The sequence below is a fragment of the Mesocricetus auratus genome, unplaced genomic scaffold, assembly GCF_017639785.1.
Source record: "Mesocricetus auratus isolate SY011 unplaced genomic scaffold, BCM_Maur_2.0 Super-Scaffold_2245, whole genome shotgun sequence".
NCBI classification, from domain to species: domain Eukaryota; kingdom Metazoa; phylum Chordata; class Mammalia; order Rodentia; family Cricetidae; genus Mesocricetus; species Mesocricetus auratus.
In genome coordinates, this window is record NW_024429180.1 from 24934632 (window position 1) to 24953495 (window position 18864).

Sequence of the window (18864 nt, forward strand, 5' to 3'; positions counted from 1 at the left end):
CTGTCTACCTCTATTGATTATTTTTTATGCAGTCATTTTGCATTTCAACTAGTTGGTTTCATTTGGTTGCTCTGTTCCCTCTCCTGCTATAGACAGTTTCAGTACCTATTTCTGCATTGATTTTTAAAAATTCACTATTGAAATTCAGTGTAATGACATTCCCCATGCTTAATAACCATTCACTATAAAACAGAAACAGTATAAATTTTAGTATAAATTTCTTACCCAGCATCTCTATGTAACTTAGAATATTTCTTACAATGTATTGAAGGAACATTCTGAAGCTTCTACCTCCCCAAACCTTTCCTGTGAGATACTTAACTGACTAGTTCTGAAAAGAAAATTAGTTGTTTTGATTGGGAAGAATGTAAAGCAGTGGTAATTTGAAACTGTTAGGTACTTTGTAGTGAGAGGTAGAAGCAGGGGAAGCAAAATGTTCATGAGTCTGAGGCAGAACAGAAGAAGGGTCTGTGAAAACAGTGCTGTAGAGGAGGTTAAAGAATGAGGCAGATATTAGAGGTTAAAGGTGTTTCCAACAGATAATCATTCATTGCTACAGGAAAACATGTCAGGGGTTGAATTCTTGTCATTCTGTAAATCATTTATTTCCCCCTCTTTTCTTTTTATAAGGAAGTTAATTAATGAACAACATACACAATACATCTTAGTCTGCAAAGATCTCCAAACTGCGTTTTCGCCAGCAACAGTAAGGTTCAAAGATTTGAGATTTGGAGATTTGAGAGGAGAGGGCCACTAAAAGCCAAATGAAACTGTAGTAGATATAATGGCATGCCAAATAGCTTGTGATCTTCTCAAACCTCAGGCACAAAGAACCCATGGAGAGTCATGTTTTGCATTAAATTATGAAATTTGCTAGTCCTCATGTATTCACATATGATCTAACATGAAAATAAAGTATTCTGTACTTTAGTCAACATGGCCAAAATAACTGCCATACTCTTCTTATGGCTCCCCAAGTTATCTATTATGAGTATGAGTTTAATTTATATTTATTTTAATTTGATTTAATTTAGCATCCAGTGATAGGTTATTCCAGACACTAGGGTAATAAATACATTTGCTGTAAGTATACCAAGAGTCTATTCATAATCCCTTGGTAGAGTCATCTAGAGATGAAGCCAAAATATCCTCATTCTTTCAGTCACATTGGTTTCTCTCTTATAAAATGACATGACATCAATGTATTGTGCTGTTCTTCCCAGATCAAATATAAGGATCGCAAAATGGCTTATGTCGTAGTAGAATTTTGATGGGGGGTGTTCATTACTAACCGTTCTTGAGCAGTTGTGTAAGATCATGTATTTCTCTTGGCAAGAGTGAATCTTGAGGTAATTCATAAAAGGTTGTGAAGTCTTTCTAAGATATAGTGAATAGTCAGGAATTTGAGACTCTTTGAGCAGTTAGGTCTTAGTGAAGGGAATAAGAGGGCACGAGGCTTCCCCACAAAGTCAGACAAACATTTTCAAAGACTTCAGTGACAGAAAGTGATGAGATCTACTTGGGTAACAGAAATTGGGTTTTGTATTTGGGGCATGGAACTTGATCTGACACTGACGCTGTGTCCACATGGATAGTTAGGGATGGGAGCACTAAAAACACTGCTGACCCTTTAAAGTATTGCATTTGATTACAACTGCAGACATTAAATTGTGTTAACATGCCTGCGTTTTATCTGGCCATGTCGACTACTATGTGAGTAAAACATTACAAGTGGGGAAAGTGACAGCTGTTAAAATTGTCATACACATATGCACATATAATTTATGAATTTACATGTATGTGTTCATAGCACCTTCACCTTTTGCCTCTAGCACAAATTGGACTCTGATATTTATAAACAGAAAAACAGGGCACAGGTTGAATAGGTAAAGGACTAGGCACTGAGTATTCGAAGCACTGGGTGAGGGGAGTGAATATGACTAAACTACATTAAATGAAATTGTGATATTCCATTATTCTGAGATTATAATTATATGGTTTCTCCTTTCCCATCTTCCCCTCAAAACACTCCTGTATATCACCTACTGTTCTTTTTATCTTCATAGCCTCTTTTTTGATAAATTGTTAATATGTGCATATATGTATACATGTATATTCCTAGGTATAACTTGCTCAGGCTGTATAATGTAACGGACTGATTATTTGCTATTTGATAATGAGAAATTAGGCAATAAGATACAGAAGTTTGCAATTGCAGCAGTAGTGGACATCGAGGAAACTGGTTGAATATATATGTTTATTCAAATATAAGGAGCCTTAGTGGAAATAATAGTTTGTAATTGTTGCATATACCATAATTTCCTGTTGATTCTCTCTCTCTCTCTCTCTCTCTCTCTCTCTCTTTCTCTGTCATACACACACACACACTCACACATACACACACAGCTTTTGTAGTTCTATTAAAATTGTAATGCTTGCAAAAAGTGTCAAACAAGTTTGCACTGATAGCCGATAATAATTTTACTAAATGTAGTAACAATAATTGAGATAAATATAAAGATGACACCAACTTAAACCCTAAGCATTAGTGGAGAGTATACCTAAACTGACCTTCCCCTATAATCAAATTAATGATGACTGGCTGAATTATCATCATAGAACCTTCATCCAGCAACTAATGGAGGCAGATATAGACATCCACAGCTAAAAAAGGGGCAAATCTCCCAGAATTCAGTCAAAGGAGGAAGGAGCAGTAATATGCACAAAGGTGTCAAGACCACTTTGGGGATACCCCCCAATACAGCTGACATGAACTCGTGTGAGTTCACTGACTCGGGACTGACAGCTGAAGAACCTCTATGGGACCAAACTGAGTCCTATGAATGTGGGTGTCTATTGTGTGGCTTGAGCTGTCTGTGAGACTACTGGCAGTGGGACAAAGATTTATCGCTAAGCTTGAACTGATTTTTTGGAACCCATTTTCTTTGAAAGGATTCCTTGCTCAGCCTAGATATAGGAGAGAGGGCCTTGGTCCTGCCTCAAAGAGATGTGCCAAACTTTGTTGGCTTTCTATGGGAAGACTTACCCTCTCTGAGGAGTGGATGTGATGGGGGAATGGAGAGGGCAAGAGGAATGGAGGGAGTGGGAACTGGGATTGGTATGTAAAATGAGAAACGATTAAAATGTTTAAAAAGATAAATATAAATAATCTAGAGTAAGGAATTAGGTCAAGAAAGGTTCCTACTGAAAGATAACACTTGGACTTTGCTTGCAGAAGAATAAGGATGAAGAAAAGGCTGTACTGAATATAATGTGCTATTTTTTAATCTTATCAAATGTTCTTTAATTTCATAGACAATATGAAACATACTATATAGGCACACAACAGTTTTGCAGTACAGTTTCAAAGTCAATACAGATTAGAATACAGACGTTAAACACTGGTGCACTGACCATAGCTTGAACTTTAGATAAACTTCATAGAAAAAGTACAGTTCAAATATCAGCCACTTCAAAACTTTACCCTTCTCATAATACAAAAATGATAGATTGAGATACAATTTTTTTACTAAACTATATAAATACTTAAAATAATCATTAACAACTCAACATTAGAATTTATAAAGATTCACTATAAAAATATATCGGTAGTCGCTTCTCCTATAAAAGTACCCTTGACTACATTACAAAATAGACTCGAAGAGAGAAATCGGCGCCACCTGGGACAGGGGGGAGGGGGGGGAGTGGAAGTTCCGGCCCCGCACAGCGGCCAGGCGACTCCGCAGCTGATTATGGAAGATTCCCATAAGAGTAATACTCCAGAGACTGCACCTCAGCCTGGCTCAACAGTTGAGGGGACTCACATTTCTCAGATAGTCCATCAGGTGTCATCTTTGTTAGAAAGTGGGGAGTCTCAGGACTCATCTGACAGCATAGGCTCCTCACAGAAAGCTCACGGAATCCTGGCCCGGCGTCCGTCTTACAGAAAAATTTTGAAAGACCTCTCTTCTGAAGATATACGGGCCAGAAAAGGAGACGCAGAAAATCCTGGCATTTCTGCTGTCACTTCTGTGTCTGTTCCAACCCCCCTCTATAATGTGCTATTTTTATATAGATTTCTTGCTTGATCATTATGTTTCCTCTTTGGTCTCAGAACGGTTTTACAGAAGATGAAACTTTTCTCAAAAAGATCCATTGGTTTTCCTAGAACCAGATCCTGAACAATTCTGTATTGCGTTATATTTGGAATTTGTAGGCCAATATGCAGTTGTGTCTTAAGTATTCATATTTTGAATATAATTACCAGACTTTCTGTAATATGAAGCCAAGTCATAGGGCTGAGAAGAGATATAAATTAGAGACAAGTCAACATCAGGAAATAGAGGAAAGGGATAAATAAGATGTTCACATTGGTGACAAGGCAAACATCAAGGAGAAAAAATAAACCTTTTTCTGGGAATCACCAAGAGGATTTAAAAAGAACAGGAAAGAAAATGTTCTGAAACATCTTTGAAGGAAATGAGTAATTGAGGAGAAAATTCAATCATAGGAAGATGAGAGAATCTGTTCAAGTTGAGACTTAAAAGGCAGCGAATGCTTGTGCTAAACCCAGATGGATTCTTTGAATTTAGATCAATGCCTTTTAAGGCGTGGTTATGAGTATTTCAGGGAAAGATCTGATCTGCAGGTCTTATTGCATCAGGGCGAACGCGGCCAAGGCCTCTTTGCACTGATCTGAAGAGAAGGTGGCATCTTCCAAGCACTGATTACTTAGCAAAGGTTTCTACCAAGACTTCCATGTAATTCTAAGGGCTGCAGCTTTCTCCTGTGGTAACAAGAAGTAATGATTAGTGGGGCGGAAAGAAAAAAGAGGGGTGTTCATGCTCTCTACCAAATGGGAGTGGAAATAAATCACACAGAAAAATTCAGAAGGCTGGAACACAGTGCTCAGAATCTCTCAAGCAGCTGTGTGAAAAGATGGGCTCAGGGAAAGACACACTTTCCTTTCATAGATTGTTAAAGTTCTACAATTAGGAGACATTATTCTTTTTTCCCATTTTATGCATCTTTTTTCAAATGAGACAGCCAGGTTATAGTGGTGAAATGGACTTGGTAAAAATTGACTTATTGAGAAGATAATACATTTTCTGTTCTAAAATCCTCTCCCGGCTACCTATATCATTTCACATCACATCAGTGGCTTTTGCATTCTGATTTTCAAAAGCGGTGCTAGATTTCCTTTTTTGTTCCATATCTCTTATTATCTGCATATCCATTATTATCTATAAATGACAAGGGTGTGTAAGATAAAGCCCAGACAGTGGTCATTCTGGGCCTATATATAGAATTTTAAAAACTTGTGTTATATGCCATAATATTTAAAGCAAGGGTGATAGTGATCAATAATATGAGGCTACTAGGGTGATCAGATTACTCCTATGTCACTGAGATCAGTACTTACAGGCTTAATAAGTGGAAGAAAATTATTGGCTTAACTATCTTTGTAATTTTTATTATTTTTCTCAATCTACTCACATTTCTCCTTCCACCCTCCCTCCTCTCCTCCCACAACTTCCCCTTAAATGCCCCCCTCCATTTGCTTCCACTCCTCCTTTCTCTTCAGAAAAGGGCAGGCCTCCTGTGTATATCAGCCAATCATGGCATACCGAGTTGCATTTGGGGGTAGAATAGGGGGAAGAGGGAGTCATAGGCTCGAAGACAGATCAGGCACCAGAGTGACCTCGAGTGATCTAAAGGGATAACACCAATTGGCAAGCTAAGCAATAGTGGAGATACCACCTTGTATGCCCATTCCTGATAATGAACTTGATGTCTATAACCATCCGGGAGCCTTCATCCTGTGACTGATGGAAGCAGAGGCAAACACACAATTAATCACTGAACTGAACCCAAGGAACCCAGTGACAGAGAGAGAGGAGTGATGAGCAAATTGGCAAAGAATGGGCTGGCAGAACCAGCAGAGACAGCTGATCTGAACAGGGTAGAGCTCTTGGACCCCAGACCGACAGTGGGGAGGCCAGCATGGGACTGATCTGGACCCCCCCAAATGTGAGTGTCAGTGAGAAGGCCTGGGCACCTTATGGGGACCTGAGCTGTGGATCAGTGTCTATCCCTGGTATACAAACTGTCTTCGTGTGCCTATAGCACAAAGAGAGATGCTCTCTCAGCCAGGACTCTTAGGGGAGTGCCTGGACCCTACAAAGAGTAAAATGACAGACTCTAGATATCCCCTATAGGGAAGGATTTGGCAATAGGGTGGGAGGGAGGGGGGGAAGGGGAGTGCGGGAGGAGGGGAGGGAGAGGGAACTGGGATTGACATGTAAAACAAGCTATTTAAAATTATAATAAAAAATGATAAAAAAAAAGACTGGAACTCTGCAGCTACTCAGCTGTGCATTCACTATGGCCTCTGCCACTAAATAGCTCCCGACTCACAAGGAAAAGGCACGCACAGGCAGACACCTACAGTGCAGTGGTCATGTGCCCTAACAGATATGTAAGCATAGTTCATCTCAGCCCAGGGCAGACAGGGGTTAAGACTCCAAAGTATGAGTACAATTTCACTAGAAGATGGGCAGTGATGGGCAGGCATGAGAGCAGAGGTTTGATGCTGCAGACCATGTGTGATAAATGGTGGCATATTCATCATGACTTAGTGTGGTGTGCCACCTTAAGGAAGGAGTGCTTGTAGTAGGTCATGTAATTCATCTGCAGTTCTGACCTTCTAACTCCTTCTGGGCACCTGCAGAGTTTGTTCAGCAGGGAGTAGGATGCTCAGACTGTGTGTCTTCAAAAGTTCATGAAATCCACATATCCGCTGTTATGGAATATGTGAGTTATGTTTCTGCTAATGTGGAAGTAGAGAGTTTGATAAGGATTTGGACCCTTGTGTCAGTGCTGCATGAGCTGGTTTGTCATGGAAATATATTATCACTATAACATAAAGGAATCAGATATTCTAATATAAGTTTGTGTGTATATGTTTGTATGTGAAAGATGTAGACTATCATACAAAAAAATCTGAAATTGAATTACTTTGCTTTTTATTCATTTTTTTAAGGTCTGACTGCAGCTGCTGCAGCTGCTGCAGCTGCTACCAATGCAGCTATTGCTGAAGCAATGAAGGTGAAAAAAATCAAATTAGAAGCTATGAGCAATTATCATGCGAGTAACAACCAACATGGAGCAGATTCTGAAAACGGGGACATGAATTCAAGTGTTGGTAAGTTTTACGTTCACTGACACTATTCACATTCACTTTTCAAAAGAGTTATTTTCTACTTTAGAATAAGACTGTTGACTTCACTTTGAAGAATTGAGTGCTTTAAGATCAAAAGAGGAGCATATTTTTAAATCTTCATTTTGCTTCTCTAATATTTATACACAGGACCTGGTTAATGATTTTTAAATATGGGATCAATTTTACAGCTATAGTGTATGCTACAAGTATTGAATAGATATATTACTTAAATCAAATTAATTTTAACAATCAAAATTATAAAATTTTGAGTGCAGGTAATTACACAGATATATGTGTGTGTGTATACAATCCTACATGTCATTTAAAAATCAGTTTTATGCTTTTATTATAAAGTAAGAAAATCATTACCATCAACAGCATATTTTATTCACTAGCTTTCTCTCATTCATACAGGCTACATTTTGTGTCCCTTGTCTGAAATCATGGATAATAAAGAATGACATATTTGCATTGCTATATTTATACATATAATACAATTTATTTTACAGATTGGGCATTTTAAGAGTATAAACAATAGGTCATAGCATAAATGGCAATTTCAAAGTATGCTGTACTAAGAGTTACTTAAATCTTCTACTTGTTCAACATATAATATCATTGATCTCAGGCAATGTATATAAAATATTAAAAAATTACTTAAAGATATCAGTTCAGAACACTGTTTTCCACAGCCAACAAAACTGCACAAAGTTAAACTGTGGATAGGGGATGGAAGCTGAAACCTTTCCTATGTTGCCTAAAATGTGGATTTTTTTTGTAATTCCCTCTATCCACAACCATTACAAAGACATCTCCCATTTGAAAAGAGCAATATTAACTTCTCATGATCACCTTATTTCCCTTCTGTTAACTCACAATGAAACACAATGAAACCCTTTTAGCAGACTTGACTTCTGAATGTAGCTTTAAATGTATATTAATTTTTTAAATAATGAAATATTTGTCATCAGGGTGTTGATGTGGCAAAGGATTTCATTCTGTTACTATACTCTAATATTTTTCTTAAGAGGAGGGAATTTATGCTCAAAATATAATTTAACAAGAGAAAATTGTATTCTGTAAGGAACATGCATATTATCCTAGCCAACAAAGCTTAGAATGAACATGGAAGTTCATCACAATTCAATCAATTTCTCTTTTTCATGTAGCATTTTGACAGCATTTCTAAAGTTAATCAATAGCTCTTTGCCTTCTACTCATTAGTATATACTTATCGGCATATGATGAAGTATGAACTTTAATAATCACCATTTCATTGCAGATACTCATAAGTACATACAAGAAAGTAATGTTAGGGTAGTAAGTAATTTGAAACATGTATGCATCACAAAATAGCTCTTCATCATGTAAGTAAAGGCCAACTTCTGACATCCAAATGGGAAGAATAGAAACTCTCAGCAGGACCCCATAAGGACAACTGAATTGAGAATACCTACTGGTGGCTATTCTCAGAATGGTGAAAACATGGAGGACCATCTGAAGAGATGAGGCTACAACAAACCAACTCATTTGTATACCAGCACTTAAACTGCTTGTGGTCCTGGAGAGAAGGCTGATAAAACCAAGAATTGCTTACCTTATGGTTGGTACAAGTCATTTTAGACTTTATGTCCTACCAATACTGAAGCAAAATGAAAGAATTATAATACTCTCCGTTTTATAACTTTTAAGTGCAGACGGGCTTAAAATATACTCCTTTGCTTTGGCTACTGAGATAGGCTAGCTTGCAACACTTACAAAAATAAGTTATCAGTGCTTAATTGGCAGTGAGAGACCAAGATCTTGAAAGGTGGTTTCCCCAGGACAAGGCTAATCCTTGAGTTCCAGACATGCTGACCTCTGTAATGTTCCAAATGATAGAAATGTTTAACTGCATAATTTGCGTAGTGAAGACTGTGTTCATGTCTGCTCCCGTAAGATAAAGATAGCAACTCACAAGTTATAGTTACTATTCCAAATGACACCTTGATTACTTTTAAAATTTCTGAATAGACTTATAATGCACGTCATTCCTTATAGAAGATGCTTAAAGTAGTGATTAAGACAGAGAGTATAATGCAATTTAAATATGAAACAAACCATCTCTAAACTCTTGAGCAGGCGAGCAGCAGTTAGATTTTCAGAAACCCATAGGCAGGAGTGAATAAGCAAATGACTCACAAGTAAGCATTAACATGCATTTCATATTTTTAGTATGTAATAACATTACCGAGTGACCGAATTACAGCTCCCTTTAATTATGTAGGTACTTAGGCTATTATCATGTCTTAAAATATAAACAATTTGAATATCCCACTACATTTGAGTTGGGAAAATGACATTTCCTATTAGTTGATAGCTCGCTATAGTATTATAGCATTGTATGAACCGTCTAACATCCATTTAAAACAAGAGAAACATGTGTGTCTTCTTAGAAGACTGTGATACTTAGAAATGTGTTTGCATCAGGGGAGTGTTAGCTGCAAAGGGACACACATCATTTGTATTTGGGGCCTCTTTAGCTTATTTGGGGAGTCCTTCTGTTGTCATTATCATTCCATTCTTGACAAGCTGCAATTGCATAAGAGGTTTCAGTTCCTGTTGTCTCTCATCAAAACCCTTATTCTTGGATGTTTATATAGAAATAATAGAAAGTGAGTATTATGTTAGAGGAGAGTGTCTGTAGACTGGAAAGAAACCCAGCGAAGGTCAGACCAAACTGCATAGATCAAAGAAGTTGCTGAACTGAGCAGTTTTTGTGGCTCCAGGCTTCTCTGAAGACAATTCCTGCCTCTTTTAAGTCCTCAGTAGCAATTTGATTATGACTTTGAAAAGTTATGTAGACTTTCTGAGCTTAACAATTCAAGACAACTGGGAAATGCCACAGTGTGACAATTAAACTATGTGTGCCTAGAGTTTAGTACATCATTCATTATGTCTGCTTCTCACGTTGTTTACTTGAAGTTTGGTATTACTTCTGCTAATACAGTTTTCTCAAATCGCTCTGTTAAAAGTGACCTTCTTCCTAGTTTTACTACCATCAGCAACAGTTTCCCCCTTCACATTCCTCTTGTCTTGGGTAAGTGTTACTTCCGAAGCCATAAAGCCGTGAGAAAACTTAGAAACATCTTACATTGTACTTTGCTAAACTTTTGAGTTCAGCTCCATGTAAAAACACAAAAGTGATCTAATCCACACATAATGTACAAGGGCCACACAAGTATTAATGAGAAAGACTGGCCCACGGCAGCAATAGGACATGAGTTGTGCTCTGGGAGTATCAGGCATATCAGTCATTGTGGAGTGGCTAGGAAGAGGAATTGAATTCAAATACTAGAAGGAATCCCAAGACTCTGAAGCCTGTGCTTCAGAATTCGAACTCACTGCTTTTGTGAATCTGTCTTTGCAGGAGTGACACCTTTCACAGAGGTGTCCCTTAGACTTGATATTGTGCTACTGCTTAGTCTTGCCCATGCCCAGCAACACTCTGAGCTCCATATGACTTCCATTCACTACACTCATAGGTTTAGGCATATATTTTAGAATTTTCTTTATGGGTGCATGTTTTTGATTTCCTAGTTATAAATAAATCCCTGTATCCCAAGAAATAGAATTCATTTCTGCTTAAATTGGGTGGATTTGTCTTGATGAGGTGACTTGATAATCTTGTGAAAGATGGCTTCCACGGATTCGCAGTGAGTCTTAAAAATTAGCCCGGAAAAGAAGAAGAAAACCACAATGCAGAAATTTCTGATGCTGACAAATAATTATTTTGCATTCCAATTTTAGATGATAACCTTAAGCCCACATCTTTCCAAGAGGATGATGACTGTAGGAGCGGTTGAGGAGCACAGGATAGATCCGAGTGAGGCATCAGCTTGTTGAGTAAAATATATGGCCACAACGCCATTCTCCTTCATCCACAATCAATTGGATTCTTTTAGTTTAATATTTACTTGCTAAGATGAGATGCTAGTCTGCATGGTGATAAACAGTCTGCTCCTGGCATCTGAAGGTGACCTGTCAGTTCATATGGACAAATCTCCTGCTTACTGAAATGTACAAAATAAATCATTAAAGCAGGCAGGTGCTCATTCCCAGATTTAAATCACCATAGATTTATGATTTGAATTAATGCTTCATTTGGCCATAGAAATAGATACTGAGACAAATGATATGCACTGGTTGGGGTTTCCATACTGTAGCTATCCTGATATTGATTACTGAGATGTCTTAGCAATCTCTTGTTTATATCAAGTACTATCTTGTGACAGGTTGGCTGATATGAGCTACATTCCAGATAAGAAGGAAAAATGTCCTGGATTCTTTTTAGTGGCAACACTCTACACAGAATGTAGGCCAGATAAATGACTATTTTTTTCTTGTTTAACAACTGATCTGCATAGCCAGCTTAAAAATTCTGCTTGCAAATTGGAACTGGGATAATGGAAAGGGAAAATTTAAAACCAGTGAACTGAAAGTAAATTTGGCAGAATCCATAACTGTTTCTCTTTTTGTATCTGTTTATCTTTTCTTTTGGCATTATGCTCATCTTCGAGGATACTAAATTCATCACAATTTGTTTAGTTTAAATAAACGATCCTTAATTTTACTTCTAGTTTTAAAATAGTATTTAAATATTGACATAGAAAGCATCTCTCAGAGTATCTATGTTATCTAAATAAATACTTGCTAAACCTAGTGTCTCACTCCCTTTACTAAATAAAGTCGGGAAATACGTCTTTAAAAATAAATGCATTAAATATTATCCCCAAGTACAAAGTATAATTCACTAAGAGTCAAGAGAAGAATACATTCTTCTCTCAACATTTTATTTAAGAAAAACACTATGTACACAGTTTAGAAAATACTCAGAGGATTTTAGAGGGACCTTTGCCACTGGCTAATATCTGAGTCATAGAACTGGTAAACAGCTATCAACAATAGTAGATCGCTGGCTTCATAGGAAATGAGTTCATATCTATTCAAATGTGATCTCAAAACAGATGTCCTAAGAAAATCTCATTGTTTAAACTACAGTCATAGCCCCTAACTGCTGTTATTACTTCAAGGAAATGAAGTCATCTCACAACTTCAGTATTTTGTCTTTCTGAACTCTGGAGCATACAGGCAAGTCTGTGCTAGTTCAGAAAATGACAAAGCTGAACAAATGTCATGTGTAGGAAGTACACAATTCCCTTACAAGTCTTCTCAAACTTGAAATAGTTAACAGGATGCAGGAGTTTCAGCAAAGTAAGAACATGAGTTGAGTTGAGAATGTGTTCTCCAGCCTTTCTGCCCCTGTTTACTTTTCTGGTCCTCCAACCAACAAAAAACATTTATTAAAAGGACAAAAAGGCCAAGCACAGAGGGAGACAAAATATCTTCCCCAGCTAAACATCCCCTAACCTTGAAACAAGAAAAATAACCGTAAGAATATCCTGCAGTTATAGAATATTTCACCCCGAAGTCATTTCCTTTCTTCTAGTCCACATGTCTATTTTGAGGAAAAAAAGTCGTTTTATGATTTCATGAAAAAGTCTTGGAGATCTGGAGAAAGCAAATAAAAGGAAACTGAGAGCCAGGCTTCCACGCAGAGCTCTGCAGTTGCACATTGGATCCTGCCTTGGCAATGTTAATGAACCTCAAATCCTTCCTATAATTAGATGAGGGAATTGCTTATATTTTCAAACAGATGATGCTGCTATAATGAAACGATTGACAGGGAATTTAAGAGTGTCTACAGTAGTCATTTGGTTTCTGTTATAAAAAAAAAAGTTTAAAAAGAAGATTGGCTTTAGACATAGGTCCTAGGAGAGGTAGTAATTTACATACCATGCTATGACAGGTGTCTTTGTAGAGTAAGAAGTAGAATGGAAGACAGGAGAAATGATGGGCAGGTATAGCAGTTTTTCGGGGAGGGGTGTCCTGTACTTAGTCTGCTTAGGTTCTTTAAAAGGGGCCGAGACTCAAGAGATGGATCCGGATTGAGTGCACAGCTGTAACTGCTGATGAGCTAATTGCTCCTTATCTCTCAGCCCCATTCATCTTCATTTTTTACCAATTACTGAGAATTATCTGTGTTCTCAGTTGGATATGAGAGTTAATCCTTTTTGGTTAAGCTGGCAGTACTGTGAGCAGATTCCAAATCGGAGGGCGAAAAAGCCAAAGCAAGCTTGCTCTGAAAACGTCTCCAGTTCAATTACAGTATCACTGGTTCATAGGAAATTTGCTATTGTTTAACAGATTAAATGTGGATTTTCCTTTTTAAACTTTAACATCATTTCCCAACAATAAATTAAAAGATCTTCTTCTTGCCTGATGAGTAAGATTAAATAATATTAGCAGTCTTACTCTGATAAACATGGATGGACACAAGAGTACCCTAAACGTTATAAACAATTATGGCACCTCCATTGTAGACTGTATTGGAATTGATAACTGTCAATTTACACCTAAAAATGTAACTCCTGCACTTATGCCTTGTGCCCTTACACGTGGACAAGTAGGGACACCCAGCTATGAACCTTTCCTAAATGTCACATTAGTGAACTAATGGAAAGCAACACAGGCATCTTTTAAAAGTGTAGTAACTGCCATGACTTGTAATTCAATTGATTGTGAATAGGCCATATGGTTAGCATCATTCCCTATGCAGAGGATGTCTTCATATCCTGACATCTAACACAAAGTTACTCACCCCATCATTAAAACAAAGAAAGGTATTGGCTTAACTGTTCATGAATTCTGATGCACTTATAAATATTCAATATCACTAGCATTTTTTCTTTAAAATATTTGAAATAAGATAACATGGGTATATAATAAGCAGCTCATTTAATTTGGAATTACATAAATAAACTTGGTGTGACAATAAGACATCTACGGTATGACCATGGAAAAGACTTCAGATATATTCACAAAATAACATGAGAGAACATTAAAATATCTGTATGAGAAGATTTACCTGCTACTGATAACAGAGCCAATGAGAATGCAGGTACTTAGACAAGTCCTTTAATGCTTGCCTTTCTATTTTAATAACAAGGAGCTCAGTGCCCAGTCTTTTCTGTTTCTTTAAGTTTTCTCAACCTTTGAGAACTCAAGGGAAGATAAAATATAAAAATTCATTCTTTGAAGTGGGTCTCAAAATCTAAAAGTAATTTATAAGTCTCATCTGAGACACTGATACAGTTCTTTGTTTCTTCTAATGTATGTGTAACCATTACATATGACGGACCACAGTGGACAGTATTTACTTGACTGTGAGAAAAGCAGGGCAGCTCATCTCTTTCTTGGTGCTCTGAATCTATATTGTTAATGTATAGAAGAAGCTGCACAAGAATTTGGGTAGTTTTACCACAGAGAAAATTTTGTTTGCTTTAAAATATGTGGTTTAAAATAACTTAATTGAATATGGCATGAACATTCGGAGCTCATCACCATATTGAGTTGTTTGTGCTTCTCTGACAGAATTCCATGAAGTAAAGTCATGGGAACGACAATTATTAACATAGCATATATTCCTGTTTGTAATGTTCACATAAACTTACAAGGCATATCAAAATCAAGTACCCTGATATAAAATATGTCAGGTCACACTCAATTATTTTATGATCATACAACTCTTATTTGATTCATAATATGTACCAATAGATTCTTTTTAATTTAACTCACTGATTATGATTAACAATGTGCATTTAAAACAAACCTTCTACTTTGTGTTTTGAAAAAAATATAATGCTGAGTGATACCTGTTTTCAAGTAGTTTGTGAAATTCCATTACTTGTAAAAGTATTTTTGAGACAGCCCTAGGACTTACTCAACACCTCATGAGCGTTCACATGAGTTTAGCTCATTGCACCTGCCACAAGATTTAGCATTTCATATTTTTATTGCTCTGATTCTTTTCTAGAGTGTTCAAGCACTCCAAAAATTGTGTAAAGCCATTTGAGTGAACCATGAATGCAAAATACTTTAACCAAAGGATTTCAAAATAGTGCAGTAGCTGACATAAATGTCTAAAACTGTCAGTTTACCTAAGATGAAATAATGTGACAGACACAGTTTTACATGTCCTCAATGCCACTACCCCTCCTCTTTTCTCAGACCTGGACAATTTGGAAAATAAGAAAGAATGAAGGATTTAAATATGGTTTTCTTTAACAGCAGGCCATAATGGAAACAGAGACCCTTATAATTCAGTGCTGAGAGAATTACCAGTTTGATAATGATTAGGAGTGTTGTTATTAAAACAGTATGTGCAGTTCATTTTCAACAGTTTTGAATTAGAGTCTGCACTAATGAAACGGATACGGTTTCCTTCACAAAGGGCAGATCTGTTAGTTAATATCGCTGCAGCAGTTCCTCACAGACCATGCCTTTAGCTCTATTTGTATTTCACAGCATGATAAGCAAAGAGTGTTGATTTTCAAGGATCCTGCTGATGAAAGGTAATGGCATTATTACATCTTTATCTCAAAAGCAGTACTGAGTGGTAAATGATTTTTTTCAGCATTGCACAAAAGATTTCTTGGTTAGAAAGACATTTTTATTTCTTTACATCAATTTCGTCTTGGAAATGATATGTTATTATTTAATGTCTGCACAGCAAGCTTGAAAGCACCTAATAGCGAATGTATTGGAAGTGAAGTACCTCCTGTTCACAGATATGGACCCTCTCAGTCACACGCTGTACCAGCTGTCATCCCAGCCATACTGCTGTGATTTAATTAGTCTGTTTATGTCCTTTCTAATAATATTTCCATCTCTATGAAAGGGCAAATGCGACAGGGGCTTTTTTCCCTTTCTGGTTACACAGACTGAAGAATGTGGCCTATATCTGATATGTGGACATGCAGGATTGAATCACCATTCCTGTCACTTCAAGCTGTTGACAAATTGTTCAGCCAAAAAGTGTACTTACTTCCTTGGGGTCATTTGTAGGCTGGTAGCAATAATCGGCATAGGGACAAAGAGGAGGGGGCAAGAGTATTTGTGTATATACCTTGTCACATATATCATACATTTTAGATTTATGCCTAATTATATATACAAACTAACATTTAAAATGATACATAATATATGTATTAGATTTATATAAGTCATGGCTATGTCTTAAGAGCATGTTTTAAATATGTCTCTTGAATTTTTACAAAAAACACATCATTTTAGGATATCTCCAGAAAGATATCTATTGTGCTAAGTAACAATTCTAATATAGCAATGCATTTTAAATTCTAGTAAAAGATACTGTGTTTTCCAAGGAAAAATATCTTCATTATATTTTCCATAAAACATTTAATGATTTTATAATATTTTTCTAACAGATGTATTTAACTCATCAAGTATTTATATTCAAAACAACCTACATATTTTTGATAAGTATATATAAATTGATGAATAAATGAATAAATGTGATGTTATCTAATTACTAATGTGGCGACTAGCAATTTATTCCCTGACACTATGACATTAGTGTGGTTCAGCTTGTTTTGGACTCTGGCCTTGGTGCAGTCTCAATTTTCTGGCTGCTCAAGATTCTGTGAATGTGCAGAATTTAGGAGACACAACTGAGAAAAACAGAAATCAATTTTTGAAACTAAGTTGTTTGTTTTGAATTTCCCTCATATTTTTCTTGAGAAAAAGTCTATAATGGTCTATATAGTACTTGATTCCAGTATACCTGTCTAGGTTGTGTAAACAGGCTGATTTCTCTTCACATCACAGCATTTAATTCTGAAATTATGTTACATTGTTTACTAGAATATTTAGCTACAGATTTTCTAATTTTTGTCTCTTTGACTTTAGGTTTACTATCTTAAGTATATTTTTAAGAGGCATCTATAAATACAAATTCTATTACACCATGTGTTAGCAGGTGCAATGTTCCACATTTGTATAAGTAGAAAGATTAAATTCCTAATCTGATCAAAGTGCTAAGTTTATTGATAATGTTTGTGACAACCTAAACTTCAAGCCACCTAGAGTTACTGGTGTTAAATTACATTGGCATTTACATTTGTCTTTCTGCTCTTTCATTCATCTGCCACTGTGCAAACTATACCCATATCAAAAAAAGCTGTGTTCTAGAATATGTGTTCTAGAATATTTTGAAATGTGTGTGTAAATCAGCATTTAGTTGTCATTTTTACCTCTATTTGTGCATGTTGGTACTACTTTATATCGTTTACATTCCTTTTTATCACAACATGACCTTATTTATCAAATTGCTACACATATACATACAAACATGCATGCATATGTGACCTTTCGTGCACACATACACACACATTTTCACAACAATCATACTAATTTATCACAACATTTAAGCTTTTGAATATCTCTCATCAAATTACTACAAGCATAAACTTTATTTACTAGTGCATTTTCTTTTGAAATTTGGTTGTTATTTTGGTTTGGAGAAAACAAAATCCTCAAGAGTTACAAATTTGGCAGTATTTCAGCTAGAGTAAAACTTCCTTGTTTCAAGTACATGTCCAATACTGTCTCTTCTAAATGTAGATGATTAAGCTGTCTTGACATGAACCATTTTGTTGCTTTGAAAAAACTCACCATGGAGCATTTGATGGTATTTTTTATTAATTGGATAAATGAATTGTGAACTGTGTGATTGCATGATGACGCACTCATTTAGTTGTTGCTTTTTGCCTTTACTAATCTCTGTCATATTGGATTTATAAATGGAACAGAGTGACCTTTGAAACAGTGATGGAAATGAAGAGATAAACACAACTTGAAAGGACAAACCAATTAATATCAATGTGTTTGCTACACATCCATGAGGATTTTTAATCCTTTGCTCTCCACAGTCAATTTGTGGTTCATTTGTGGAGTAAGAGAACACAGTTTTTTTTATATTTACACATTTTTCATCCTATCTCTTATAAAACTATAACATTTTTGTACATTTAACATTAGATTGCTTTTATTGAGCAAATGCTTGATATGCAATTTCAAGATTTGATATTATCTCTCTTTAAACAAAATTAAATTAGTAACAGATCTACACATATACAAATATAAATGCATAGAAGTTATTAATGTACATTTCTTTGATATATTATAAAGATTATATTGTGCCCTTGATTATATTCGCTTCTTGAACAGATCATTCTTTTGTAAGTTTAGACTCATAACTGATCTCATGTCATGTCCTATAAAATATTGTTGACATAACCTTATTCAGGAAAATTATGCAACAAAATCATTACTTTAATGATCTGACCCAAACTACAATGTTGTTGTATTTCTGTTTTCGGAATCACCAAGTGTACTCAAGTATGCTAAGAAAATCTGAGCAACATTACCTTTATGCTTCTCCCTTTACCTTCACCAATTTTTACCAACTGAACATATATTGACAGCTGGGGAACCTGCATAAGACCGAGATAGACACTCTGAATGTGGGTGACAGTTGTGGGGCATGAACAGGTTATGGGAGCTCTGGTAGTGGAACCAGTATGTGTTCCTACTGAATGAACTGGCTTTTGAAGTCCATTCCCTATGAAGGAACACTTAACTCAGCCTAAATACACGGAGTAGGACATTGGTCCTGGCCCAAATTGTGTGACACACTTTGATGACTCCCCATGGGAGGTCTTGTCCACTCTGAAGAGTGG

The 18864-nt window shown here is 36.3% G+C and overlaps 1 protein-coding gene across 2 annotated transcripts in view; it reads left to right on the plus strand.

The window, feature by feature from the left end:
- The window catches only part of Dach1 (dachshund family transcription factor 1), a 378008-nt gene that overhangs the window by 188109 nt on the left and 171035 nt on the right, over positions 1–18864 (plus strand). For both annotated transcript variants that reach the window (XM_040753525.1, XM_040753457.1), the window contains exon 3: positions 7043–7204. In XM_040753525.1, the coding sequence (XP_040609459.1) occupies positions 7043–7204 (162 nt within the window). The remainder of the gene's footprint in view (positions 1–7042; positions 7205–18864) is intronic.